Source organism: Dipodomys spectabilis, unplaced genomic scaffold (assembly GCF_019054845.1).
Source record: "Dipodomys spectabilis isolate Male_0828 unplaced genomic scaffold, ASM1905484v1 ptg000288l, whole genome shotgun sequence".
Lineage (NCBI taxonomy): Eukaryota > Metazoa > Chordata > Mammalia > Rodentia > Heteromyidae > Dipodomys > Dipodomys spectabilis.
Window position 1 is genome coordinate 6,467,522 of NW_024870965.1, and position 27,434 is coordinate 6,494,955.

At 55.9% G+C, this 27,434-nt stretch overlaps 1 protein-coding gene across 1 annotated transcript in view; it reads left to right on the forward strand.

The window, feature by feature from the left end:
• The window catches only part of LOC122126728 (kinesin-like protein KIF26B), a 117,667-nt gene that overhangs the window by 39,499 nt on the left and 50,734 nt on the right, over window positions 1-27,434 (forward strand). Inside the window, exons 2-3 of the mRNA XM_042701191.1 lie at window positions 1,296-1,457; window positions 6,228-6,411. Coding sequence (XP_042557125.1) covers window positions 1,296-1,457; window positions 6,228-6,411 — 346 coding nt within the window. The remainder of the gene's footprint in view (window positions 1-1,295; window positions 1,458-6,227; window positions 6,412-27,434) is intronic.

The following is a 27,434-nucleotide window of genomic DNA, read 5'->3' on the forward strand; positions in this document are numbered from 1 at the left end:
GAAGACATTTCCCCCTGTGATATGGAGCTGGGTTGCTAAGCAACTAGATCAGTAATTGGTAAAATGCTTATATATGATTTGATTTGAGTTACACACAAAAATATGTAACTGGATTTTTCCCCTCTTCATTATTAGACAAATGATTTTCATTTGGTTTTATTTTGCCCAAATAAAATAAAATAAGTGCTTTCATTTGTCAGAGCGTACAATAACATGGTGGTGTGCAAAGGCCCTTGGTGTAGCAAACAGAAGACCTGAGTCCTGGGGTGGACGGCTGCCCCTTCTCGGACTGGGTAAAGCCAGGTGACTGCTGAGCCTCCATCTTCTTCCTAAGTCAGTAATTTCCAGGACAAATACCTTTTCTGCTTGCTTTCTAGGGTCAGGTAAAGGATGGATGGGATGATGTGTACAAAATACCTTAAAAATAAAACATCCCAAGGCCAAAGCATCATCTCAACTCCAGGCTACTTAGCCTTGGACTTGCGTTGATAGAACTACAGAGGGTGGCTGGCCGGGGAGAACGGTGTGAACAGTGTGAGTTCACATTGGTTCTTCAGCGAGAGCAGAGCCCGGGGCAGGTCAGGGAGCCCGGGGAGGGTGCAGACACATGGCGAAAGGCCGCACTGCAAAGCACGCCTTGATGTGCGATGGAGGCGGGAAGCATGTTCTGCCCAGCCCAGCGATGGGAGGACTGGGGTGGATGAACCGACTCCCCATACCAGACAGCCGTGAGTCCCTGGGGCACGGGCAGGTCCTTGGCACGCACCATGGCTCTCACCAAGGGTTTGCGCTGGGAGTTCATCTGTGCAGATCTTCCCAGTTCTAAGCTTTCCTGCCATGTAGACGCTGTGTTCTGCTGCAGTGCTGTTGGAGGCAATAGTCAGCTGTGCTTTGCCTCCTTAGCAATAAGCATTTTATTTGAAGTCATGTCATAAATGGCCTTCTGGCACTAATGAAAGGAATCATTTACATAAGAATCAGGAAAACTCCAAGACCCGTATGTTTTCTCAGTCTCCTGGGACCGGGAAGGGCCCTTCCTGGTGGCCGATTAGGTGCTGGGCTCCCAGCTGAGGCGGTCCAGGGTGACTGCCCGATTCACCGCGTGCCTACCGGATACTCTCCAAGAGGCACTGCTCCAAGACGTGGCAGCCCTGGCTTCTGTTACCCTGGGTGGCCATTTTGTTTCCAGAGCACAGGCTCTGAAACTTAATCTCCATACTTACAATCTCTTTATAAATTGTCTTCCTCTCCCCTATCCTGCGTGGGTTTCCTGGGAACTGCTGTGCTCTGTCCAGCACTGCTCGTTACCGGACACTCAGTCCTCTGAGCGGCGTGGAGTTCTGTATGGCAGCCCCAGATGCCCTCACGTTGGATTGCAGTGGGATTGCAGTGCCATGGGTGACGAGGGAGACCGGGCAGCCTCGCCCCTCCTACTTGGGGCCTCTCCCTGGCCGCAAGTACAGCCGTGCAAAGGACTAGAAGGTTCTCAGTCACCACCCCCGCACACCCCGCCTCTGTTCGTGGTATGAGTTGGGCCTAGGATTCCTTGAATGACCTCTTAATTTATTATAGGCATTCTACTCTGCATGTCCTACGGCCCTCAGCCAGCCGGAGCCGTCTCAAAATGGAGTCGACAACTTACCATGTGTGGAATTTAAAAAGGATCAAAGTTCTTAAAAATGACTGCATTGTGTAGCTTTTCTGTCTGACCTCCAGGGAGAAGCTCCATTCTTCACAAAGCTAATCATTCTTAAAACATTGGACAGTCAATATTTTAATACTGGACTCCAGAGTGGCAAATCCAGTGTGGTTCTCAGTAGATACAGTGGGGATGATGGATTTTCCATCTAAATTCTCCACAGTTACCTGGTGCCAGTGGCTCGTGCATGTAATCCTAGCTACTCAGGAGGCTGAGAGCTGAGGATCGAGGTTCAAAGCCAGCCTGGGCAGAAAAGTCTGTGAGACTCCTATCTCCACCAATAAAAAGCTGAAATAGAGCTGTGGCTCAAGTGGTAAAAGACCAACTGAGAGCGAAAAAGCCAAATGAGAAGAGTGAGACCTGAGTTCAAGCCCCAGTACTGGTACAACAAATTGCATGGTCTAAAAAAATTGCATGCATGCATGCACACAGACACATGTATGCACTAGAAATCTGGGGCAGCAGTTTGGCAAACAGTCTGTTCCACAAATACAGAAAGGAAAAAGAAGAAATTCTTGTAAGTTTCTTTGCGATCTCTGTAACTGAAATTTAAGACTTCCCCCCTACTCAAACCAACTAAATTCATCTGACAGTACTACAGGGTTTATTTTTATGTTCTGTTGTCTTATGTTTTGTTTATTGGTTGATTGCAGTACTGGGGATTGAATCCAGGGTATCATACATGTAAAGTGAGCACTCTACCACTTGAGCCAGGTCCTTGAACCCATTTATTTTCAGGTCGGGGGACCTTGCCAGTGAACACAGCCTTCCTGTGTGAAGGTCATCAATTCTCGGCTGATTCCCGGCCCCAGGTGTGACCCTGGGCTTGCAGACCTGTGGGTTCTGTGCAATGCAAAGGGCAGGGAGTGAGGAACTGCACCCAGCAGGCTTAGCTTCTCTCCTGCGCCACACCTGCATGGCAGCATGGCACCGCTTTATAGGTGCTCAGTGAATATTCATTTCTTCCTGCTGGGGAGACCATCTTTTTTCCCTGAAATAAGGCACAGAGAATAAAATGAAGCTCGTGGCTGTTAAAGATGGATGCTGCTACATAGTTCCAGGAGACATGTGGGGATACCGGGGAGAATAAGACAGCAGGATTACTCGCTGTGGCCTTACAGGGTAATGGTTTGCTATCTTATAAAACAGCTCATCTGTTTTTCTTCTTGTGGAAGAAAAGAAAGAACTTTAAGGCACAAAACACACCAAATACCCTGCTAGCCCAAATGTCTACCTTGTCCATTTCTGACTGCCTCTTCTTACATTCCTGGAGAATACAGTGATCTGTGAGTGATTTCTACACTTGGACCTTTGGCTTGCTATGTGTCATTGAAGTGCTGCACGAAAAGGACTGAGGCAGCTGACCTCCAGGAAGTCGGAGTATAGGAAATAGATCAGACAGCTCCTTAGTGTGGTGACAAATTGGGATAAAATGCTATTGTGCAATCTGTAAAATGCCGTTCCTATTCCTTTCAAAGTTCGTGATGTGTGTCTTTTCCATGCATATTTGAAGAAGAAAATACCCTCTCAGTGTACTCTCTATACTTTAAGTCTCTCCGTTCCTCTCGTTCTGGCATTGGAGCTGGCAGCTGCTTCCCAGTGTCCGTGGGCCCCAGTGCCTGCTGGGCTGGGAAGGTGGGCTGCCTGCGTTCCCTCTGGCATTGCTCACGGAGGGGCGAGGGGGGTTGCTGCCCACCCCTGCTCATTCCTAGTGGCGAAGGCTTCTGTGTGCATGCACACGAGGTTAACAGGACGCTCCAATGTTTACAGAAACTTCTCTTGTAAATGTGACACCAACTCGGCCTTCTGGTGTTACCTCCTTGTTTGCTGAGGTTGAATGTTGAATTTTGTTATGTAAATTGAGCCCTATATAAAGAGAATAGGGTGAATGTGGGCATCTAGACCTAAATTCAGTCTGAACTCTTCGCCTTATAACAGCACCAAAGTACCATCCGTTAGTGGGTGCTAGGAAAGTGGCGGAGAGAAAGAGATAGGCTGGACTCCCTCTTCCACAGGTGAAGACTTCATTGAAGAACAGCAGGGGGCAGCCACCTTCCCGTGGGATTGGAGGTTGCTGGAGGAGGTGGGGCTGGAGTTGGGCTTTTATGGGATCTGAGCTGGGAGACAGGTTTGGGCTGGGGAGGCTGTTCGGCTGGGGAGGCGGGGACTTTTGTGGCCAGGCTCCGGTGGATTGCCCTGCCTGCCTGCCAAGCACATGGTCAAGCACGTCCTAGCGTAGCTGAGGCTTTTCCTGGGGTCCCTGTGCCCCTGGGCTGATGGGTGGGGGTCAGACCTTCCCACTCCACCTTTAGCTACATAAGAAGATTGGGCCAGGAGGGGGGAGATAGGTAAGCCCTATCTTTGGAGGAGGAGACGGGGAAAGAGGTCAGGCTCTTTGGAAATTCTTGGTCCTGTTCCCTGTGGAGGATTTATTGTCAGCTGTCCCGTTTGGGATTTATGGTGCCAGCAGTCCCATTTGGGGGCTTATGGTAGGGGTAGGGGTCTCATCCTGATGCTGCTGGCAGTCCTGCCAGGGGTGAACTTTTCCTGAGAACCAGGAGGGGTTAGTGTGGGTTCTTGGGGCGGGGTGGGGGGGGGGGGGAGGGCGGGGGAGGAGGTAACATGGAGGTGAGGAGTAAGCCCCAGGCCTGTCTTTCCTGGCAAAGCATTCCAGGCTGGAGCAAGAGCCTGTGCAAAGGTCCTCAGGTAGCAATGTGCTAGGAGTCTATCGACTACTAATTTTGATGTTTTTCTTAAAAATGAAAGCAAGTAGTTGAAAACGTAGGAGACACAGAGCTGATCACGAAAGGCCTTCTAGGCCACTGCACCTGCCTTGGACGGGCCTTGAACAGACCTAGTTTTGAAAGAACTGTTCTGACTGCTGTGTGACTAGGCCAGCCGAGGCTGTGAGAAGCTCTGAGGATGGGGGGGGGGGGGGCAGCGGTGGGGCCAGTGTGCCCCTGACGGGGTGAGAGGTGTGGGGTTGCGGTGCGCTCTGAGTGCTGAGCTCGCTCACTTCCCCACGGTGCGTGCGTCCTGGGAGAAGAGGAGCCACAGCCAGGACGTCCAACGTCCTCCACGTCCAGCCGGCGGGCTGCCGGCCCTGAGACAGAGAGGACCAGGTTAGTTCGAGGGAGCGGGTCTGAGGCGTCATCGGACCTCCAAGTGGAAGTGTGGAAGAAGCATTTGGATAAATATAAAAGAGTTCCAGGGAGAGCGCTAGGCTGGACATAAAATGCAAAATGCAGGTGTCCTGGGGACAGCACACACCCAGAGACAGCACGTGGAAGGGAGAAGGGCTGGGATGGGCCCCACGGTCCCCACGAAGGAGCTGGGTGGACGAGAAAGAACGAGTGAAGGACCCTGGGCAGGAATGAGGGTGTTCTGGAAGCGGGGAGAATGGGTGTCACACAGGAGGGCGGGGGAGGGCGGGCGGGCGCCCAGCACGAGTGACAATGTGGTCGTGGGTGGCGCGTGGAGTGGCTGTAGGGTGGGTGCAGGGAGAGGCCGGCTGCCGTTAGCTCACAGAGAACTGGAAAGAGGAGGAGTGTCACTGCCCGCCGGGGCCTCCCTCGGGATGAGCACGTCCTCACGGAGGAGACGGTCATTGAAATCTACCCTGCATTGGGAAGGACACTGCAGGAGCCTGCCAGTGAAGTCACTGAAAGAGAGCCAGTTAGTAGTTTCTCACCTAAACTAAGGACTTTGCACCATGAAGAGAGCCCCGGGGCTCGTCTTCCTACCTGCTTTTTGGGGACCTGAGGTGTAACTGCTTTAAACAGCAATTCTGCATTTACTAATATCTGATGAGGAAGTGGATGTCTTACAACAAGTCCCTGTGTGACACCAGGATGAGTCCCGCGAGAGCGTGCAGGGTGGGCGGCTCGAGGCCCCGCTGCCCACGCTCACCTTTTCTAGAACAGGATTGTGGTGTTCTAGGTGTTGCCAGGCTCTGGAATGACAGGCAGTGTTAGTGGTGCTGGCAAACTCCTTCCTTTCCCCTCTCCTGTTCTCTGTCCCCTCCTCTGCCCTCTATACCCTCCCCTGCTGGCCCACCCACCCCCGTACTTGCTGATGAGGTGCATTTGTCTTGAAAGGTTGCCCTCACCACAGCCCGTTGCCTGGCTGTGTGCTGTTTCTGGACAGCCTGCCCCCGTTAATTGCCACAGGTTCTTGGTCGGACTGGCTTGGTTTTACAAGTGTTGGAGTTTGTAAAGCACTCAGCACACGTGAGTTGGTGCCAGGGAGGCTGTTAGCCTAAGGGATGTTCTTTGTCCCCAGCTCTATCCACGCCGGGCCCGTGTTAGCAGACTATGAATTGTAACAGCAGAGCCATGCAGTTTTATGGCCAGTGTTCCAGTGGTGGAAAGGATCGGGTAGCTTATTACAGCTCGAGGTGTTGCACAGTCAGGCCACAGGCCACTGAGCCTCAGGCAGGCCTTGTAGGGAAAGGAAAAACCTGGCCCCTGTGAATCCGGTGGCACCAGACACCTGACGTCCGCTATGTCTCCCTGTGTCTCCCCTGCAGAGCTGCCCAGAAGCTAAACCTGTCTTCCAAGAAGAAGAAACACCGGCCTTCCACCGTGTCTGCCGTGGAGACCCCGCTCTTCGCCACGAGCTTCAGTGGGATTCTGCAGACCTCCCCTCCCCCGGCCCCGCCCTGTCTGCTGAGGGCGGTCAACAAGGTGAAGGACGCCCCCGGCCTGGGCAAGGTAGGCTCCCGCGAGGCTCACCATCTCCTAGAGGGGAGTTCTTGTTGGATTTTGGCCACAACACATGGACCCCAATGTTAAAATAAGGGGGCTCCAGGGAGAAAGGGAGACCAGTGGCTCCCCTGGTCCACGGGTCCCCTGTCTGAATATATTTAGTGAAAAACTCTAGGAAGAAGCAATCAAGACATTTTATAGGACCCTATTTTTATATATATATATATATATATATATATATATATATATATATATACACACATATACATACATATATATATAATGACTGTTCTGTTTACATTATTGTCTCTGTGTGTCTAATTCATCATTAAGCTCTGTCTTAGGTATATATATGTACGTATATATGTATGTAAATTATATATATGTATGTGTATGGAAAGTCATAGCACTGCAGGGGTGGTGCTGTCCTCGGCCTCGGCCTCTACCTCACATAGGTTAATAGAGGGCCGGCACTGTAAACATTCCCTTGGTCGCATAAGCTGAGGGGTACATTCAGATATCCAAATCGTTGGGGATTTGGCTTAGGCAAGGGAGTGGGAGGGAAGAGGGCAGCTGTGAACTGATTGACAGAACTGCCACCATGTACAATGAAAAACACACAAGTCCCAAGCAGAGGTGGGAGGGCTGGAGGAGACCCTGCCGAGTGATCCCACACAGGAAGGCCAGGCAGGCGCAGGCCCTGCGCCGTCCGCCGGGACTCAGGGACGCTCTGATCCCGCCCTTCTAGCTAAGAAGCACAGCTCCTAACGGCTACGAGACAGAGACGCGTGGGAGGTGTGCAAGATGCTGTTCTGTGGTGTGGGGTCAGGGCGTGTGGGGTCATGGTGGGGGGGGTCAGGGCGTGTGGGGTCATGGGGGGGGGTCAGGGCACATGGGGTCAGGGCACATTTGGGGTCACTTGGAAGCCTGAGATCATTGTCTCAATGAAGCCGATGGCTTATTCTTCGTGGTGAATCGTGGGGCAGGGAGGCATCTGCTGAGAAGCAGGCGCGTGTTGTTTCTGCTCTCGTCCGTCCGGTGCACTCCCGGTGATGTGATCACGTTGCCCCTTGGCCTCGTGGCCCCAAGTTGCCCTCCGCTCTCATAGTGTCCGCAGTCTCCCATAAGTGTGACACGTCTGAGCCCAGTCCCTCATTCAGGGTGCGATCCGCTCTGGGCTTGTGAGGTGAGGTGTGGGGACACCAGGCCACAGAGCAGAGCCTCGGGAGCGTGGCCGTGGCCATGGCCTGGCGTGGCCGCGGGCAGTGGCAGTTTCTGTCTGATCGTGACCACTTAGCAGCCCATCCCCGCGCTGTCCTGCCAAGCCTGGGGACGGCGGGGACAGCGAGTCTGGGGGGGTGGGTAGGAAGCTCTTGCTGAGTGGAAGCACCCAGCAGACGTTGCCTCCTCCTGGCCAGGAGGAAGCGCCCGCGGCTTCCCACGGTGCCCATGGCCTCGGCGCCAGCTCCCCGACTCCACCAACTTGACATTTCAAACCTGAGCTCAGCCCTCTGGAGCTGGAGGGGGCAGGGGTGTGCACTCACCTCAATGGACTGAAGATGAGGTCTTACCCCAGCCGGCCGGCCCTTCCCTCAGCCACCAGCCTCTGCGGGGGAACCAGGGTTTGGTTTGGTTTGTGTTTTGTAAGTTTACTAAGAGCAACCTTCTTATTTAGGGGATAGGGAGATGGAGGCACAGGCAGGGCCCAGCTTTCCCACTGGCCCCAGAACCAGGGCCAGACACTGGTTCTTGTTGCGGCTGCTGGCCCTCACTAGGGCACATGGACGAAGAGGAGGCGGCGTGGAGCAGGGGGTCACCTTCACTCCATCCAGGAGGAGGCTCGGCTCTCCTCACTGGAGCCCTGAGTGCGATCTAAAAGGTCACCAAAGCCAGGAACAGCGATGGGGAGGGAGTCTGTGCCATACCCCACCGCCCCTGCTGCCCCAGCAGCCTCCGCCCCCGTCACCCACTGGTGCTTCTCATCTTTCATTGAGCCTGCCTGCCATCGTTCCCTCCCTCCCTCCTTCTCTCCCTCTCTCCCTCCCTCCATCCTTCCTTCCTTTTTCCTTCTTCTCTGTGCAGAACGGTTTCAATCCGTCAGATTGTGAGTGGAACACATCTCAGTCAGTGTCATCCGTTTATCCAAAGGCCTCCGCAGAAGGCACGTGAGGGAGAGATTTGAAAGAACTCCCAATTTTCTTGAGACAAAGTTCACCACACCCTCAGGCCCCACCTCAGGACCCTGAGCTTCTAGAGCATTCCTGGCACACAGTGTGTGTTTCTGAACACCTACTATGTGTCAGGTGCCGGGCTGGGCAGTGGCCTTTGCAATGCTGGACCCAGATGAATGCTGTTTTTGTACCATTTATAATAATCTGGAGCCTCAGATAACTTAGAAATCCCATCACAGCAAACCAATAGGACAGATGTGATTTGAGACAAAAGTCAGAATTAGACCTAACCTGATTCTGTGTAATTTTCCAGTGGTACCATGTCATAATTCCACAAAGTGTCCTGGTAGAAACATTGTTAATAAATAAAGATAATTAGAGGATCAAAGTAGCTTATTCCTTATTTACACTTCACCAATTCTGCTTCTGTGTAAACGATACCTCTAATCTGTTTGAAAATGGTTCCTTTTCCTACGTCAGTAAACGTTCTTCATGAAATTTGTTTGCACAATTAATTAACAGCCCCGTTTTAGGTTCATCTGTTAGTGTGTCACAGCGTACTGCCACAGCTCTGTGTCTTGGGTTATCAGTTCTGGAGCAAAGCCTGTAGCTGTTTATCTGCAGCCACACACCCTGGGGCCTCAGCCCCGGGATACCAGTGCGTTGACAGGGAGGAGGGGGTGGCGTGGCCACGCGGCACTGCTCACAGTCCACTGAGGCTGGGTGGGTTCCTGCCCCACGAGTATCCCAGGAGGAATGCGCGCGATCCCGTCACAGGCCCCGGGGTGCTCAAGAGAACGGCTCGCGCCGCTTTTCCCCAGACGTGGCTGGAAATAGTGGAAAATTGAGACTCAAGCAGCAAGGAACAGACATTAGTTTGGAAAGAGAGAGCAAATATGTGGAACTGTGTGAAACCGAGCCAGGGACAGGTGAATAAGGGCTCATTGTAGAGACCCTGCACTCCAGACGCCGGGAGAGAGGGCATGGCCAGAAGAGAGGACAGCGCCGGGAGAGAGGACAGCATCGGGGGGAGAGGACAGCGCGGGGAGAGAGGACAGCGCCGGGGGAGAGGACAGCATCGGGGGAAGAGGACAGCGCGGGGAGAGAGGACACCGTGGGGAGAGGACAGCGCCGGGGAGAGGACAGTGCGGGGAGAGGACAGCGCGGGGGGAGAGGACAGCGCCGGGGGAGAGGACAGCATCGGGGGGAGAGGACAGCGCGGGGAGAGAGGACACCGTGGGGAGAGGACAGCGCCGGGGAGAGGACAGCGCCGGGGAGAGGACAGCGCGGGGGGAGAGGACAGCGCCGGGGGAGAGGACAGCGCCGGGGGAGAGGACAGCGCCGGGGGAGAGGACACCGCGGGGGGAGAGGACACCGCGGGGGGAGAGGACAGCGCCGGGGAGAGGACAGCGCCAGGGAGAGGACAGCGCGGGGGGAGAGGACAGCGCGGGGGGAGAGGACAGCGCCGGGGGAGAGGACAGCGCCGGGGGAGAGGACAGCGCCGGGGGAGAGGACAGCATCGGGGGGAGAGGACAGCGCGGGGAGAGAGGACACCGCGGGGGGAGAGGACACCGCGGGGAGAGAGGACAGCGCCGGGGAGAGGACACTGCCGGGGAGAGGACAGCGCGGGGGAGAGGACAGCGCCGGGGAGAGGACAGCGCCGGGGGAGAGGACACCGCGGGGGGAGAGGACACCGCGGGGGAGAGGACAGCGCCGGGGAGAGGACAGCGCCGGGGAGAGGACAGCGCCGGGGGAGAGGACAGCGCGGGGGGAGAGGACAACGCCGGGGGAGAGGACAGAGCCGGGGAGAGGACAGCGCGGGGGGAGAGGACACCGCGGGGGGAGAGGACAGCGCCGGGGAGAGGACAGCGCCGGGGGAGAGGACAGCGCGGGGGAGAGGACAGCGCGGGGGAGAGGACAGCACGGGGGGAGAGAGGACAGCGCGGGGGAGAGGACAGCGCGGGGGAGAGGACAGCGCCGGGGGAGAGGACAGCATCGGGGGAGAGGACAGCGCCGGGGGAGAGGACAGCATCGGGGGAGAGGACAGCATCGGGGGAGAGGACAGCGCGGGGGAGAGGACACCGCGGGGGAGAGGACACCGCCGGGGAGAGGACAGCGCCGGGGGAGAGGACAGCGCGGGGGAGAGGACAGCGCGGGGGAGAGGACAGCGCGGGGGAGAGGACACCGCCGGGGAGAGGACAGCGCGGGGGGAGAGGACAGCGTGGGGGGAGAGGACAGCGCCGGGGAGAGGACAGCGCGGGGGGAGAGGACACCGCCGGGGGAGAGGACAGCATCGGGGAGAGGACAGCGCGGGGGGAGAGGACAGCGCCGGGGGAGAGGACAGCGCCGGGGGAGAGGACAGCGCCGGGGGAGAGGACAGCGCCGGGGAGAGGACAGCGCCGGGGGAGAGGACAGCGCGGGGGGAGAGGACAGCGCCGGGGGAGAGGACAGAGCCGGGGAGAGGACAGCGCGGGGGGAGAGGACACCGCGGGGGGAGAGGACAGCGCCGGGGAGAGGACAGCGCCGGGGGAGAGGACAGCGCGGGGGAGAGGACAGCGCGGGGGAGAGGACAGCGCGGGGGGAGAGAGGACAGCGCGGGGGAGAGGACAGCGCGGGGGAGAGGACAGCGCCGGGGGAGAGGACAGCATCGGGGGAGAGGACAGCGCCGGGGGAGAGGACAGCATCGGGGGAGAGGACAGCATCGGGGGAGAGGACAGCGCGGGGGAGAGGACACCGCGGGGGAGAGGACACCGCCGGGGAGAGGACAGCGCCGGGGGAGAGGACAGCGCGGGGGAGAGGACAGCGCGGGGGAGAGGACAGCGCGGGGGAGAGGACACCGCCGGGGAGAGGACAGCGCGGGGGGAGAGGACAGCGCGGGGGGAGAGGACAGCGCCGGGGAGAGGACAGCGCGGGGGGAGAGGACACCGCCGGGGGAGAGGACAGCATCGGGGAGAGGACAGCGCGGGGGGAGAGGACAGCGCCGGGGGAGAGGACAGCGCCGGGGGAGAGGACAGCGCCGGGGGAGAGGACAGCATCGGGGAGAGGACAGCGCGGGGGGAGAGGACAGCGCCGGGGGAGAGGACAGCGCCGGGGGAGAGGACAGCGCCGGGGGAGAGGACACCGCGGGGGGAGAGGACAGCGCCGGGGGAGAGGACAGCGCGGGGGGAGAGGACAGCGCCGGGGAGAGGACAGCGCGGGGGAGAGGACAGCGCCGGGGGAGAGGACAGCGCCGGGGGAGAGGACACCGCGGGGGGAGAGGACAGCGCCGGGGGAGAGGACAGCGCGGGGGGAGAGGACAGCGCCGGGGAGAGGACAGCGCCGGGGGAGAGGACACCGCGGGGGAGAGGACAGCGCCGGGGGAGAGGACAGCGCGGGGGGAGAGGACAGCGCGGGGGGAGAGGACAGCGCCGGGGGAGAGGACACCGCGGGGGAGAGGACACGGCCTGCTGTGCTACTGAGAGAACGGGGTGGGGGGGAGGCCATAAGCCTCTCCACAAAGGAGCTGATGAGGAAGCCAGCCAGCACTCAGCCTCAGCCACCATCACTGTGGTGCAGACCTTCTGCCTGCTTGGGTGCCCACTTAGCTCTGCCTAGGAGATGGGCTGGGGGGTTGGAGGGGAGGGGGGGCAGGGATCACCTCCCATGCCCATCAGCTGTGGTTCTACAGTGCCTGGCCAGGCTCCTTCCCCTCACATACAGCACCTCACCAGGCCACCCCACCCTTCGCCATCACTCAGGCGTGCGGGCGGGCGTGCACACGCGCACACACACCATGGGCATGTAGCCTAAGCACAGGCAATCTGATAGACGGTGGAATCTGGGGTTAGAAATAGACCTGCCTATTTCAGGATTATCTTTTATGTAATAAAGGCTGGAGCCTTCATTCTTTCTGCTCTATTTTAAGCTGTCTGTCCCTCACTCAGCACTACTTTTCAATCCCCGTGCAACATATTTTGATCTCTTATAAAATTGGGTGGTTTCTGTCTCCCAGTATTTCTGTCTCTCCTTTCTCCCTCTCTATCTCTCCATCTCTGTCTTCCTTTCTCCATCTGCGTATCTGTCTGCCTGCCTGCCTGTCCTCTCTGTCTCTGTCTCTCTGTCTCTGCCTGTCTTTGTCTCTCTCTGTCTCTTTCACACACACACACACACTTGTATCTTGCTTGGCTCATATCACCAGATCCTATGTTATCTAAGGTCCTTAACTCTAGTAACTTTCCCTTGTCTGGTATATAAACTAATAGCATAGAAAAGGGTGGCTGTGGAGATTCCTGCAGGCTGTACCCTGCAGAAACCCAGAATGCAGGGAGCGCACCTCTGTGCCTGCGCCCCTTACACCCCAGTCTCGGGCGCTTCTTTCTGAATCCTAGTTTCTACATTCTTGCCACAGATGGACGGGCACTTGCTAGGAGTTTGTCAACATGCATGGCTGCCTGGCAGGAAGGTCTTAAAGGTGCCTAGAGTCATTTGTTAGTCTTCATTATTATGCAGCTCCTCTTCAGTTCTGCTGACCAAGTTTCACAGGTGCCATTTCTGTTACCTTCATTATCACTTGGAGATGAGAAAGGGCTAAGTGGTCATTTCCATTCAATTAGCTCAACTTTGCCCAGTACAGCACATTACCTCAGAGGAAGAGCTCACGTTCTGGTGTGTCTGGCCTGAGATGTCTACACAGGAAAACTGGATGGGAAGCTCTGGGGGAGCTGGGAAGGGTTTTGTGTCACCCAGTCTTCCTGTCTTCTGCCCCTTACCTGCGATGGTAGGTGAAGAGAAAGGATTTTACAGCCATTTCTTCCTGAGCGTCTGTGTCTTCCAGTACTCTGGGCTTTCCTGATGGCTGGCGTGCACGCCCACTGTGTGTGTGTGTGTGTGTGTGTGTGTGTGTGTGTGTGTGTGTGTGCACAGAGAAGAGGAAGAAGAGGGTTTTGTCAACCCCCAGCAACCTGTTTCATAATTGGAGGGGAGGAGAATTGTGGAGCCTTTAGGTATACCTTTGATTCCTAATTAGCATTATGAAATGAAAACCTGAAGTGAAATGAGGAATTCTCTCTGGAATAAATGCCACTGTCTCAATTAACCAAAGGGCAATAAGATGGATTATAACTCCAGGACAGAACTTAAAAAAATCACTGTGTCCAAAATCTACCTTTCTCAGGCTCAGCACAAGGAGACAGTTACTGGCAAGAGGACGGCGGTGAGTGGGTTTAAGCTAGCGTTCCTACTGGCTGGTCTTCCTGTGCCTTTCTCTTGCTAATTGCTGGAAGGGAAGCAACTTGTATCATGGCTTGTTATAATTATCCCATAAAAGGGAATTGGTAGCTGTTTCGATCAAAGAAACTGAGTCATACTTGCTGAGTTTATTGGACAGTTTTCCTTTGTGTCCTCTGTGAGTGTAGGAAGTCCTCGCCAGCCGCTCACAGCAAATGAAAACGGCCGCATCCCTTCTAAGGCCTCTCCAAGCTGAAATGTGTCGTAGGGGAAATCATTCTAATATAGTCTTAAAAGCAAACTATATTTTTATTTAGCTTGTTAAGTGGTTTCTGAAATTAAAAAAAAAAATCCCCTTGCCAGCCAGAGATGTTAGCCTTGGGTGTTGGTTAGCCAGAGATGTTAGCCTTGGGTGTTGGTTAGCCAGAGATGTTAGCCTTGGGTGTTGGTTAGCCAGAGATGTTAGCCTTGGGTCTTCTTTCCACAGCTCCAAGTTCTCAGCTCTTGTTTCCTCATCTGCAAGGTTCGCCACCCAAGACCAGCCCTGGAATTTAAGTTTCTGACTTTCCAGAAAAAAAAAGGCAGCCAGAAATGCAGTGGCATGGTGGCATTCCGTGAGCGCCAGGCACTCATTTCCCGCCAAGACTCCATACTGATCCCGCCCTGCCTCTATATTGGGGCCACAACCAATGATGTCTGTGGGTGGCCAGTGGAGGCCTGTCACAGCCCCACTGGGTACTAGGTACCCCATTTGCCGAGTCCTGTGCCGCCTGAGCCAGATGGAAGGTTAGTTCCCTTTTCCCCATGCTGCTGTCGAAAACCCTCACGAGATCCTAGCGGATGCCGGACCTCCAGACTGCCCACGAAATAAAGCGCTCTACTCCATACAGTGCCCTCGCCTGGGGTGCCACAGTTACAGAAAGCAGAGTACGTGAAGAGGTAGAGCTTCCTGAATGGAAATACACTAAAATGAGAATATAACAGTCATTTATGACTGCCCCTGGTGCCTCCTCTCATCTCCCACTCACCACCACTTCATTTGCACGCATGGATGCTGTGTCCTCTGGGTGCTAGTTACCTAGTGGGACACTTAGAGGAACTAAAAGAAATCTCTGCCCTGAAGGATTCCAGAAAGAACTATTGTAAAGAATTAAACATAGTTTAGCAGGCAGACAACTCAAACTAAAAATATTATCATCATCATCATCACTCAGGTTTATCATGGCAGATAAGGCTGAAATTGATGCAAGGGAATTGGCTTGCTGGCTAGCTTTCTGCTGCACCCCTCCTTCCTCCAGAATCAACACCACCTTCCCTAACTGGGGTAGGCGGGACTTGAACCCTTTGATATGCTACGGGAAGGTGCGCTGCTCTTAATCACAGGAACCAGCCGTGGTGCCTAACACACGTTCACTCAGAATCCCCCCGGAAGCACGTGATGAAGACCTTGTGCCTTTTCTCTCTGTGGTGGGGAAAGCGTTTGGTTTCGTTCAAGGTCACATGAAAGACATCGTAATGGTAGGTCATGGTCTTCCATCCAAGCCTCCACATTCTGCTTTCGCCACTGAGGGAGAAACACCACAATACATGTACATAGATTAATTTCATTTTATTTTTCTCTTCAGTTGTACAAAGGAATTTGTAGCAATGTGGTTTATGAGTACCGTATATCTTGATCAATGCCACACCTTTCAACATTATTTTTGAAGGTGTTTTCTACATGTAGGCCATGCTCCTAACCGCCAAACATTAGGGATTCCAGCCTGGTGTGCAAGAAGGAAGTTGGTCCCAGTGAGAGGCCTCAGCGCTGGGGCTTTTTGCAGGAGCAGCTGCCAGGCTGGGCTGTCTGGCCCACACTCACATAGTGGCGTTTTGATCTTCAGTAACTATGGTCGGGAGTGGTCCTTATCCACCAGCCCAGAGAGGAAATCTGCTCTGTTCCTGCTGCTGTGCCCGGTAGCCCTTGCGGATCACAGTTGACCTCTGCTGTTTCTCTGGTTCTTTGGAGAGGTAGATTGTTATGTAAAATTGTAGGAGGATCTGGGATCAAGTGATCTGGGTTGAACCCCAGGTACTGTTTAAGTATCTGGGGCTCACAGCATTTTCCTGTGAGAATGAAGTCGCTTGTAGTGTCCTCTGATGGCGTAACAAGTCCTCTGGCAAAGGTCATAGAAAGTTATACAGAGGTTATATATATGAGCTCCTGGTCAGCTTCCATCTTTGCTGCTAACAAAGGGTTCTCCTTGGAGCTAGGATGGCCTGGCAGGACCCCGGGAGGGGGAGACCCCAGTCCTCAGCGCCCCCCCTCCTGTAACAAGCCATATCGGCTTCTCTGCAGCTAGAGAGAAGCAGTTTAGTGAGAATCCATTCTAGCAACAGCCCAAGTGACAAATAGATCGTCACAAACTCTTTTCTCTAAGGCAGAGCTTAAAATCTGACCCACTGTGAGCTTTCAAGACACAAAACATTTCTTTTTGGGTTTTTTTATAATTAATTAATTTATTTATTTATTTTGTCAGTCAGGGGGCCTGAACTCTGGGCCTGAGCGCTGTCCCTCAGCTCCAGCTCAACGCTAGTGCTCTACCACTTGAGCCACAGTGCCACATCCAGCCTTTTCTGCTTATGTGGTGCTAAGGAATCGAACCCAGGGCCTCATGCATGCCAGACAAGCACTCTACCACTGAGCCACCTTCCCAGCCCCTGAAACAAAACGTTTAAGTCTTCTCAGCTATTTCCGTCGTCAGATTAATGCTGGCTCCTCTTCCGAGCACAGAGCCAGGAGGGCAGTCGAGGCCTCTGTTGTGATAAGACCCGGAAGTGCCCAGTGTAGCAGGAGAGCAAGAGTTAAACAGCATCTCCCAGACGAGTGTGATAGCCGTTTAAAGCGGCAGCCTGTGGGAAGGCCAGCACGATGGTGTGAGCTGTCTGTCGCAAGAGCGTGCTGTCACCAGTCGGGGTCCTTTCCTCACTTGAAGAGGAGTGTCAGTCCCCCAGCTGAGCCTTCGGTGAGCGTTGTGAGATTCTCCCCCAGGCTCGGGCTCACCTTTCCTGTCACCAGAGAACGGATGCAGGCCGCCCTGCCCCCCGCCTCCCTGCAAACCACAGATCCGTGGGAAGCACGCGTGTAAAGACCTTCACGGTGTCTCACAGCAAAGGAGCGTCTCACAAGGGGACAGTTTTAGCCAAGATGTATTTTAGTATAACAAGGTTAAGGTAGAGAGAAATAGAAAAAGAGCGCGACTTCCTGACCCTTCACAGGAAATGGTAGTTGAGGGCTTTCCTTTGGTACTCTTCACGCATGGTAGCTCTTCAAGAGCCGTCCGTGTCCTCAGCCCAGGGAGCTTCCCATGGACCCCTGCGGCCTCGGCTGAGCCGCCATGCCCTGCCCGGGCGCCCACGTGGCATTGGTTTCACTGTTGGGCTGGTCTTCCCTTCCAGGCACACCACCCCGCATGTGGAGGTGCTGGAGCTTCAGGGCAGGGCCTGCCCTGTCTGCTTTGAGTCAAAGCAGGACCTGTGTGCTCCAATAACAGCATTGTGCTTGAGGAAGACACAGTTACTTGCCAGGTAAAATGCTTGGCAAGGTCCCTGGTCCCTGGAGACACGGAGTCCCTGTGCCCAGTGCTCAAGACGTGGCGATGGTGAGCTGAGCTGGCTAGTGCACCCCGTCTCGGCAATTTAGTACTCCAGAGAAGGCGCTCAAATCCTTGGCTGCCATCAGCTCACCGGAGTAGCACGCCTGCTACAAAGCCGGGGTGTGTGGGTGTGTGGGTGGGTGTACATGCGCACACGTGCATGCACACATGTGCGTGCTTGCACACAACCTCACGGTGTGGAAATGAAAGTCTGAGGGCTTCTGTTCTTGTCACCAAATTCTGTCTTCATGACAGCATCACGGTTTGGGGTTGCTCTCGGCCTCGGTCTTGGTTCTGTCGCGTTTTCCTTCATCAGTATTTTGGCGCTCTGGCTCAGGCCAGAGGCAGCACATCGTCTGCTGCTGATGTTGGCTCTTCTGTCCCCACCTGCCAGGGGTGTCTGGCCACCTACTCACCAGTATCGGCCCGGAAGAAGGCTGGCTGCTCCTGCCCAGTCCCGCCACCACGTCCCTGCCACCGCCCCCCCCACCCACCCAACCCTCCTCCAAAGGCCACCCAAGTCCCCATTGCCTGGGTCCTGGATGGATCTGCTCAACACGGTCCTGTGTTCTGCCATCAGGTGCTCGTGCGCTCCCACCGTGCCCAGGGATTTCTCCTCCTCAGATGGAGCCCCGGCACCTCGAGCTTTGTCTGTCACAGCTGCAGTCAGCCTGGAGAGCTGACTAGTGCCGTCTCTCTGTGTGTTGCCAGCATTTTCTCTTCTCAAAATGTAATCTAAACGAAGAATCTTAGGTTTGAATTGAAAGAGAGAGCAGGCTGTCAAAGGTCGCTAGGTCCAAAGCCCGTAAGACCCTCCAGGTTGGAGGGTTCCCTGGCCCTGGGGGTCTGCTGTGCCCCGGAGCCTCCCACCAGCCTGGGCATCGCAGCGGTCCTGGGCCTCCTCCAAGTGTTCTTGAGGAGGACGGAGGCCACGGAACACATTCATTTCATTGCTGTGTGTTGAGACTTCTCGCAGGGTTATCAGAAGGGTCAGAGCTACGAGAAATACCCGCACCAGGGCTTCCCTGATCTCGGAGGGTCTGGGAGCCGCCCCTGAGCGGAGTGGCCCCGAATCAGAGCAGAGAGATACAAGAGCGATACAAGATCTATCATTTCCCAGCGGGGATCCCTTTCTGTGCTTCAGCATTCTGAGCAGGGTTCAAGATGGCGCTCGTGGGCTTTGTGCGTGGCTCACCAGGCCACATGAGGAAAGGTTCGGGGTTGTCACAGGAGAATGTTCCCGGCTGTCAGTGAAGGTCTACGGCACCTCCGCCGCAAAGCCTGTGGGTTCAGGGGGCAGGGCCAGGCCAGGGACCCCTTGCTCTCATTCCTCCTCTGCACGGTGCGCCCGGACGGTGTGATTCATCTCCTCAGTGGGTCCTGGGTTCCTCCGGGGCTTTGGAACAGTCAACGCTGCCTTGTTGATACAAGAGAGCCCAGGCTTTCTAGAAAAGAGAACCCCCTGTCAGCGGCCGGGAGCAGAGCCACCCAGGGTTGGGACGTCATGTTTCTTTCACACAACCCACATTTAATGCACACCACGTCCCGCCATGCCATTCCTGCCTCCCTCCACACCTGGCTGCCGCTGGGGCCTGGGCTGCATGCTGCTCTCCGCCTCCCCAGCCCACCCCTTCCCTGCCGTCTCCCCAAGCGTTCCAGATCCCAGCAACCCCAGCCCCCCTTCTGTGTTTATCTGCCGGCCCCCAGGGGCTGTGGGCCCAGAGGGGAGGAGGCATGGCACCCTGGGAAGGAGCCTGGGAGATCCCAGAACCCCGCTGTGCCTCCTGTGCCCACTCCTACCCCACACCAGCCCCAAGCCCGGGGCCCTGGGGATGGCAGAGCGCACCCGGCTCCTCTCCTCCTGCATGTTAGGCAGTCAGTGTCTGTGGCCCATAGAACCAATTAAAGCTCAAAACAGAAACTTCTGGGGTCTTCTGTTGCGTGCTGGTTTTGTTTCCCATAATGAGAATTCATAGTCTAGATGGCTACTGAGTACTAGGGGCCACAGACAGAGTACTGAGGCCACAAACAGAGTACCGAGGACACATACAGAGTACTAACAGCCACAGACAAAGTACTTGGCTACAAACAGAGTACTGAGGATACATACGGAGTACCAACAGCCACAGACAAAGTACTTGGCTACAAACAGAGTACTGAGGACACATACGGAGTACCAACAGCCACAGACAGAGTACTGAGGCTACAGAGTACTGGGACCACAAACAGCTCCGAGGACATGTACAGAGTACCAGCAGCCATAGACAACACACTTGGCTACAGACAGAGTATGGGGGCCACATGCAGAGTACTGATGACACAGACAGCACCGAGGCTACAGAGCCTGGGGCCACATAGAGAGAACCAGGAGCCTCAGGGAATCCTGGGGCCATGCAAAGCTCTGTCGTCTGGCTTCTCTGCAGAGATGCGTGTCCATTAGCTTTGGCTTTCCTTGTCTGGCCCTCCACAGTGCTGCTTCCCCTGAGTCACAGGGTTTGAGCCTTGCTCTCGGTCTGGCTCAGGAAGGGCTCCTGACAGCCCTGGGCACAGGGGGTCTGCACCAAGGGCTCTCGGGTGGGTTTGAGGGCTTCTTCGGGGTATTTTGACCCCTGGGAGCTGGCCCTCGTTGTGTGGGAGGAGATGACCCCCCTTCTCTGCCCTGACAGTAGTAGGACAGTTCTGTGGAGCAAAACCAGGTGATGAGAACCAGCCTTCCCTAGAAGGGCCGAGTGTCGGCACGCAGTCTCTCCCCTCTGCTGGACCGGCCCGGGCAGTGGACAGTTCTGCTGGGTGGCTCTCTGGGGGTGAGCTGTGGTCGGCTAAGTGTGACAGTGCAGCACAAAAGCCCGGCTTATGGAGGCTGCAGACTCTGACCTCAGCCCTGTTCAGTGTGCACGGTCCTCTACCTCTGGCACCGGCCTGGGCGGGTTGCAGCAGTCCCTAAGAGACAGGCAGCCCTGGACCTGTCCTCGCATTTCACACACCAGACGCTATCTGCCTCTTAGCTCTCATGCCACCTGGGGACGCAGGTGCCGCTGTGCTCGGGGTGGCTGGACAGGGGTGACCTCAGAAAGAAGGCAGGGCACACTTGCATTGTTCCCCACATGTGTCTCAGGGGCAGATGCCTTTCCTGTGGCTACAGCCCCACTGCCCATGGCGCCGACCCCCACCCCCACCCCGGGGCCCAGGAGCCTGGGAATATTGCTATGACAACCACTTGGAAGTCCCTTAAATATTAATGCTTGGGCACAGCCAGGGAGACCCAGCGCAGCTTAGCAGTTGTCATGGATGTGGGGAGGGATTGTCAGGCCGGGCTTCTTGTAGGGACGATGGGAATATTCTGGAACTAGTTGTGATGGTCACAGGGCCTTGTAAATACACTTTAAGGAACCCACTAATCTGTACTTGTTCAAGTGGTTGCAGTGGGAGATTCTATGTTGTATGGATTTTACCTCAAAGAAATTAAAAACAAGATAGACAGGAAAGCTGCGCGTGTGGTCGCGTGTCCTGTGAGTCCCAGCAGTTAGCATCCCGCATCCATCTCCTTCCAGTTCCCACGTTTACACCTTCCGTAGGTTGTGTGTCTGTGTTCCTTCGCTGTGGCCCTGTGGCCCGCCCATTGACCAAAGGCTGTCCACGTTCCCAGGCCTCGCGAGGCTCCAGTGTGTGTGCTGGGGAAATGCCTGCATCCGCTGTTGCTGCCGTAAGAGATGGAGGAACAGCTCGGTGCCAGTGCCTCAAGCCTATAACTACTCAGGAGGCTTAACTATGGAGGCCTAAGGTTCAAGGCCAACCTGAGAAGTCTGCTAGACTCCATCTCCAAGACTAGCCAGCAAAATGCAGGAGTGGAGGCATGGCTTAAGGGGCAGAGTGTCAGTCAAGCTTGAGGGCCTGAGTCCAAACTGTAGTACCACTGAAAGAGAGACTGGGGTGGGGGTGGGGTGAGACAGGGAGGGACACGCCCACTGCTCCCTGCTGCCTGCTGGGAACCCGAATTCTGTATTGATCGAATTCTTGACATTGTGTTCAGACCTGAGCTGGAATAAAGCCATTGTAACTGACTAGAACACATGCATTACGAAAAGCAAAAGCAAAGAAAAATCCCAGGGGACGCCAGCGTTCTGTGCCACTCTGCTCTGGGAGTGCAGAGGTCCAGAGTTCATCTAAGTGAGTGCACCCATTCTGTATATTCAGGTCCCAGTCTCCCCAGGCCGTGGCTTTTTTTTTTCCTTCTGCAAATTAGTGACTGAAGATGAGTTTTCCCCTGACATAAGTCCCTGAGCGTCTTTGTGATGTAGATTTTTCTTGGTAATGAATGTAGCTAGCTCACGGACCCCTGCCCCCATGCACAGGTTTGCTTTTGTGTATGGAAAAGTAGCTGAAGGAAAACCAGAGCGTTTGACCCGCCCTTTGGCGGTGTGGAGGCGACCGACTTCCGCTGCTCCTGGCTGTTTTTTGACGGTACCTCAGTGATCCTCAACTCACACGTACCCAGAGGATGTGGGCAAGGCAGTGGGTGGGCTCACTGCGCACATGCGCCGCTCTGTCTGGTCAGCGCCGGGGTGGAAGCTCCCCATGAAGGTTCTGGGGCTCAGCGGGCCTGGACGCCTGCTCCTTGCCGCTTGGCGATGCCGTTGGCTGCTCTCACCGAGGTCCCGTCTGATGAAGGGCACCAGGTGCCTCTTCTGCTCGGTCCATGGGCGATGGGCGCCGACCCCCTCTGCCGTGGCTGCACTCTGTTCACTCGCGTCCACCCTCTTTTCCAACGTGGTCACAGCGGGGACTGCGACGAGGGGAGGGGTCGCCTTTCCTGTGTCTTCTCTAGAAAAGGGTGAAGTCGTAAGCTGCGCCTGTTCTTGGCACTTGGGTGGTGCGGGCCTGGCCTGGCGGCGGCCCTCCTGCCTACACCCTCCAGCCGTCCCCCTGGAGAAGGACTTTCCCATGTCACGGGGACTTGGTTGTGTCAGTGGCCATATTGTGAAAATGACTGTGTGAAACTCACCACGTTCTGAATGCTATCGATATAATTCTTTCAGAAGCGTTCTTAGTAGGAAACCAGATGTCGGCAGAGGTCGCTTTTTGTGTCGATCATCTTCTGATCTGGCTTTCCCCTGCAGGGCTCTGTCTGAACCAGGGAAACTGAGGCAGCTGTCAGGACAGGGTCTGTGGCCTGAATGTGCTCACGGTCTCTTTCTTTAGGCCACTTCCTTAGGCTTATGTGGGGTCATCTATGGGGGCTCTGAGCACCCCAGGGTAGCAGGGAGCACAACTCAGGCTGGCCTGCAGGGGGAGCAGCCCCGCCCTGCCCCTCCCCGCCCCTCCCCGCCCTCCCCTCCCCACCCCTCCCCTCCCCGCCCTCCCCTCCCCTCCCCTCCCCACCCTCCCCTCCCCGCCCACCCGCCTGACAGCTGGCAGAGCCAGGAGCCCCACAATCAAGAACCCCCAAAGCCATGCTCGGAACCCCCACAAAGCCGCACTCAAGAGCCCCTGCCACGGTCAAGAATCTCCCAAAGCCATGGTCAAGAGCCTTCCTGCCTATCCCCCCCCCCCCCCCCAGCAGCTAGAGGGGGAAACAAGGGCCCTGGAGGTTTGGGGGACTGGGCCAGGATATTCCCTCTTCCTAGTCCCCGCCTACTACCGACTCTGGATAGATTCTTCTTGCCTCTGTTTCCCTGGTGAGCAGGTTCTTTGGAAGTTTGTGAGCCGAGTCGAGGGTGAGCAGACTTCGGGGAGATGATACAGGTAGACTGAGGGGTAGGCCCAGGTGGGGTCACTCTATGAGACCCAACTGACTGTGTACCCAAGGCCAGGAGACCCAGTCAGCGTCATGGTGGCCTGACTTGGTCCCTTCCTCCCTCCTCCCTCATCCCTCCTCTCCTTGTCCCCTCCACCTTCACCTCCTTGGGAAAGTCCCGACTCAGCCACCTAGACGCTTGCCCTAGAGTTGTGTGCGGTGGTCGTGTGCACAGAGCTCAGCCTGTGGTCTCAATGTGAGCTGAGGCTGGCGGCCTAGGCCCCCCAGGGACGGAGTGACTTCTGACAGGAATGACCCGGCCCGGGACTAAGCCCACGCCCTCTGAACCGGGCACATGCTCACACCGCCCAGCCCCTGGCTACAGTCGTGTTTGTCCTGCACATGGGTTTCCTTCCTTGCTCTGAGCAGGAAAGCGAGGGCTGACCTGCACAGCGTTCGGGCCTTCGCCGTGGCCGGCCCCACGCTGGCTTCCTCTGGTCATGGCTCCATACAGGCGGCCTCTCCCAGCCGCCCACTGCACCTCCGCCTGCCGCGGGGACTCCGGGTGCACTGGCCACCTAGGCCGCGCCCAGCAGGGCTGGTAGACACACATTCTGCAGGAGAGGAGAAAGCTGGCTGCCCACGGCTGGGGAGGGATGCTCTCCACCCCCTGGTGACATTTAGACAGAGTTTCCTCAGACCAGTCTTCAGTGCCCGGGAGACCTGCCTAGAAAAGCACACGCCAGTCTTGGAGCCCAAGTCCAGACCACCTGTGATCAGCAGAGATTGGGTTTTCTTGTAGATGCATCCTTGAGCACCGCAGGGATGGAAGTGAGTCTGAGCTGTAACCCCGGGTCGTGGGGGAGGGGGAGAGCAGGAGGAGTCAGGCCCGCCTGGGCCATGGAGCAAGGCTCTTTCTAAGAAAGAGAGGAGAGGGAAGGGAAGGGAGGGGAGGGGAGGAGAAAAGAGAGGGGAGGAAGAGAGAAGGAAGAAAGGAAAGAGGGAGGGAGGGGAAAAATAGGTAAAGAATGAGGTCGGCAAGCTGGGTGCCAGTGGCTCAGGCCTGTAATCCTAGCTACTCAGGAGCCTGAGATCTGAGGATCACGGTTCAAAGCCAGCAGAGGCAAGAAAGTCTGAGACTCTTACCTCCAATTAACCATCAGAAAACTGAAGTGGCGCTGTAGCTCAAGTGCTAGAGCTCTCACCTTAAGCTGAAGAGCTCAGGGACAGCGCCCAGGCCCAGAGTTCAAGCCCCTACGGCCGACATAAAAATAAAAATAAAAAAAAGAATGAGGGGGCTTGGAAGATGGCTCAGTGGCAGAGCGCTTGCCTTGCATGCATGAGGCCCTGGGTTCGATTCCTCAGCACCACATAAGCAAAAAGAAAAAAGCCGGAAGTGGCACTGTGGCTCAAGTGGTAGAGCGCTAGCCTTGAGCTGAAGAGCTGAGGGACAGCGCCCAGGCCCAGAGTTCAGGCCCCACGACCGGACCCCCCCAAAAAAATAAATAAATAAAAAAGAATGAGGTCAGCCTGCTTGAGCAGCCTCGGTGAAAGGCCTGTCTTTCAATGGCTAGCTGCGGTTTCCGTCCCAGAGTTCAGCCACTGCCTCATGGTAGAGAGGCGAGGCGCTGGACAGGGGGCGTGGCTGCTGAGCTCGTGGTTGTGGTTTCCTGTGGGTCTCAGGTGTCTTCTCTGGAACTAGAACAGCTCCAAGTGACACTTGCTCTTCAAGAGTGACTCAGGCGCCTTGCTGCTACTACGGGATTCGTGTGACAGTTGTGTCGGTAACTGCTGAGCCTTGTGCAAGGGCTGTTAGGGCCTTTGGGAGTCAGGTCTGAGGCGCGGGAGGCGGCAGGATGCTGAGTTTGGTGCCCTCCTGGCGCCTGGGGAGTGGCTGGCAGGTGTGCTTGCAAGAGACACCCCAGCCGTGGCTTCCATGTGCCTCCAACCTGCGAATAAAATACACAAAAAAGACCTGAGTGTTAGGGCAGAATGGTTTCAATCCATCAAGACAACAATGTACAATTTTAGAAACCCCCGAATACAAGTTTACACAATTCTGAGCTGTTTTACAACGTATCAGACCATTAATCTAAATTTTAAAAGACCCTTATAATGCACTTAGCCATAACATGTGTTTTTTAAGTGCTAAAATATGTTTCGGTATGCTAAGTCACAGTGGTGCAAGAAAAAAATGACTTTAGAGAGTTCATAAATCTTGTCAAGGCAACCATAAATACATTCACTGTGAGGTCTATTTTGTGTGCGATTCGTAGGCAGAGGCTGGGCCTGGTCTGTAGGCTTCTGTCTGTCCCTGGCCTTCTCTTCTCAGTGGGGTGCCTGTGGTAGGGAAATGAATGAATGCACAGGATGTTGAGCCAAAGCTGGCCTTGAATCCCCAGTCTCACTCAGCCTCCCTATGGGATGTGAAGGAGGGCTGTTTGTGTTCCGGCCAGTCTCTCATGTGCCACCTTAGAGGGAAGCTATGAGCACAGAGAGGTGTGCCCCCAATGGAGGTGCCCCCAGTGGAGGTGTGCCTTTAGTGGAGGTATGTTCCCAGTGGAGGTGCGTCCCCGGTGGAGGTGTGTTTCCAGTGGGGGTGTGTCCCTGGTGGAGGTGTGTCCCCGGTGGAGGTGTATCCCTGGTGGAGGTGTGTTCCCAGTGGAGGTGTGTCCCCGGTGGAGGTGTGTTTCCAGTGGAGGTGTGTCCCTGGTGGAGGTGTGTCCCCGGTGGAGGTGTGTCCCCGGTGGAGGTGTATCCCTGGTGGAGGTGTGTGGTAGAGGTGTGCCCTTGGTGGAGGTGTGTCCCCGGTGGAGGTGTGCTCTTGGTGGAGGTGTGTTCCCGGTGGGGGGTGCCCCCGGTGGAGGTGTATCCCTGGTGGAGGTGTGTGGTGGAGGTGTGCTCTTGGTGGAGGTGTGTCCCCGGTGGAGGTGTATCCCTGGTGGAGGTGTGCTCTTGGTGGAGGTGTGCCCTTGGTGGAGGTGTATCCCTGGTGGAGGTGTGTGGTGGAGGTGTGCTCTTGGTGGAGGTGTGTCCCCGGTGGAGGTGTATCCCTGGTGGAGGTGTGCTCTTGGTGGAGGTGTGCCCTTGGTGGAGGTGTATCCCTGGTGGAGGTGTGTGGTGGAGGTGTGCTCTTGGTGGAGGTGTGCCCTTGGTGGAGGTGTATCCCTGGTGGAGGTGTGTGGTGGAGGTGTGCCCCCGGTGGGGGTGTGTCCCCGGTGGGGGTGTGTCCCCGGTGGGGGTGTGTCCTCAGGTTCTTCTCTCAGGGCTAGCATTCTACTACTTGAGCCACAGCTCAACTTCTGGCTCTTTGGTGGTTAATTGGAGATAAGAATCTTGTGGACTTTCCTGCCAGGCTGGCTTTGAACTGGGGTCCTTAGGTCTCAGCCTCCTCAGTAGCTAAGACTACAGGTGTGAGCCACGGCACGCAGTGGCAGCCTCTGTGTTGTCAATCTGGACACCCCCACCCCCAGCGAGCCGGTCACTGCCTTGTGTTCTACCCGCCCCAAAGGTCTAGATGGGAGGAAGCGAGAATCTGTGCAGGTTGCTTTTGAACATTCCCAACCTCTGATCTAATTAGACCTTTTTATTTCTAGCCTGGTCTTCCCTGGCCTTTATCTCACCTTTCACTTCCAGAACCTTCCAGGAAAGATCCCATTTCTGAATACTCCCATCTCTGCCCTCTAAGCCCCACCTTGAAAGCGTGCAGGTCCTGTAGGGCTGAGCTCTGACCGCGTGGCTGGGGCTGCGTGGACGTCCGCCAGCTCTCGCTGGGTGACACTGTTGTGTGAGTTGCATGAGCGTTTGCCTCGCAGCCCGACTGCCCCGTGAAGCTTGGGTCTGGATTCTGGCTGCAGGGCTGCCCAGCCCCACCTCTCTGTGGGCTGTGGCCACACATGGTCACCAGGCACCTCCACCCGAAGCTCAGTCTTCTGTGGGAGAGCCAGTCCATCCTCTGTACCCTGCATCTATCCGCGGGTGCTTCTCATCATGATGGGGGTGGGTACATGAACTCACTCTGGCCGCAGGCCCCTGCGCCTCTCCACCGCTGCTGAGTGACTCTCTTACAGGCAGATGGTGTTGTACCAGGTCCCCGGGACCCGATTAGCTTCCACACAGATCTGGGCTGCCTCTTCGGCCTCAACTATAAAGTCTGGCTGAAAGGTCTATGAAGTACGTCTCCTCAGCACTGTCTGTGAGGGATGTGTGTTTAATGACGGGATCCATCAAGTCCAAATGCCTTCGGGAGGGATGGTGACCTGGTGAAATTATCCTGCCTCCTGC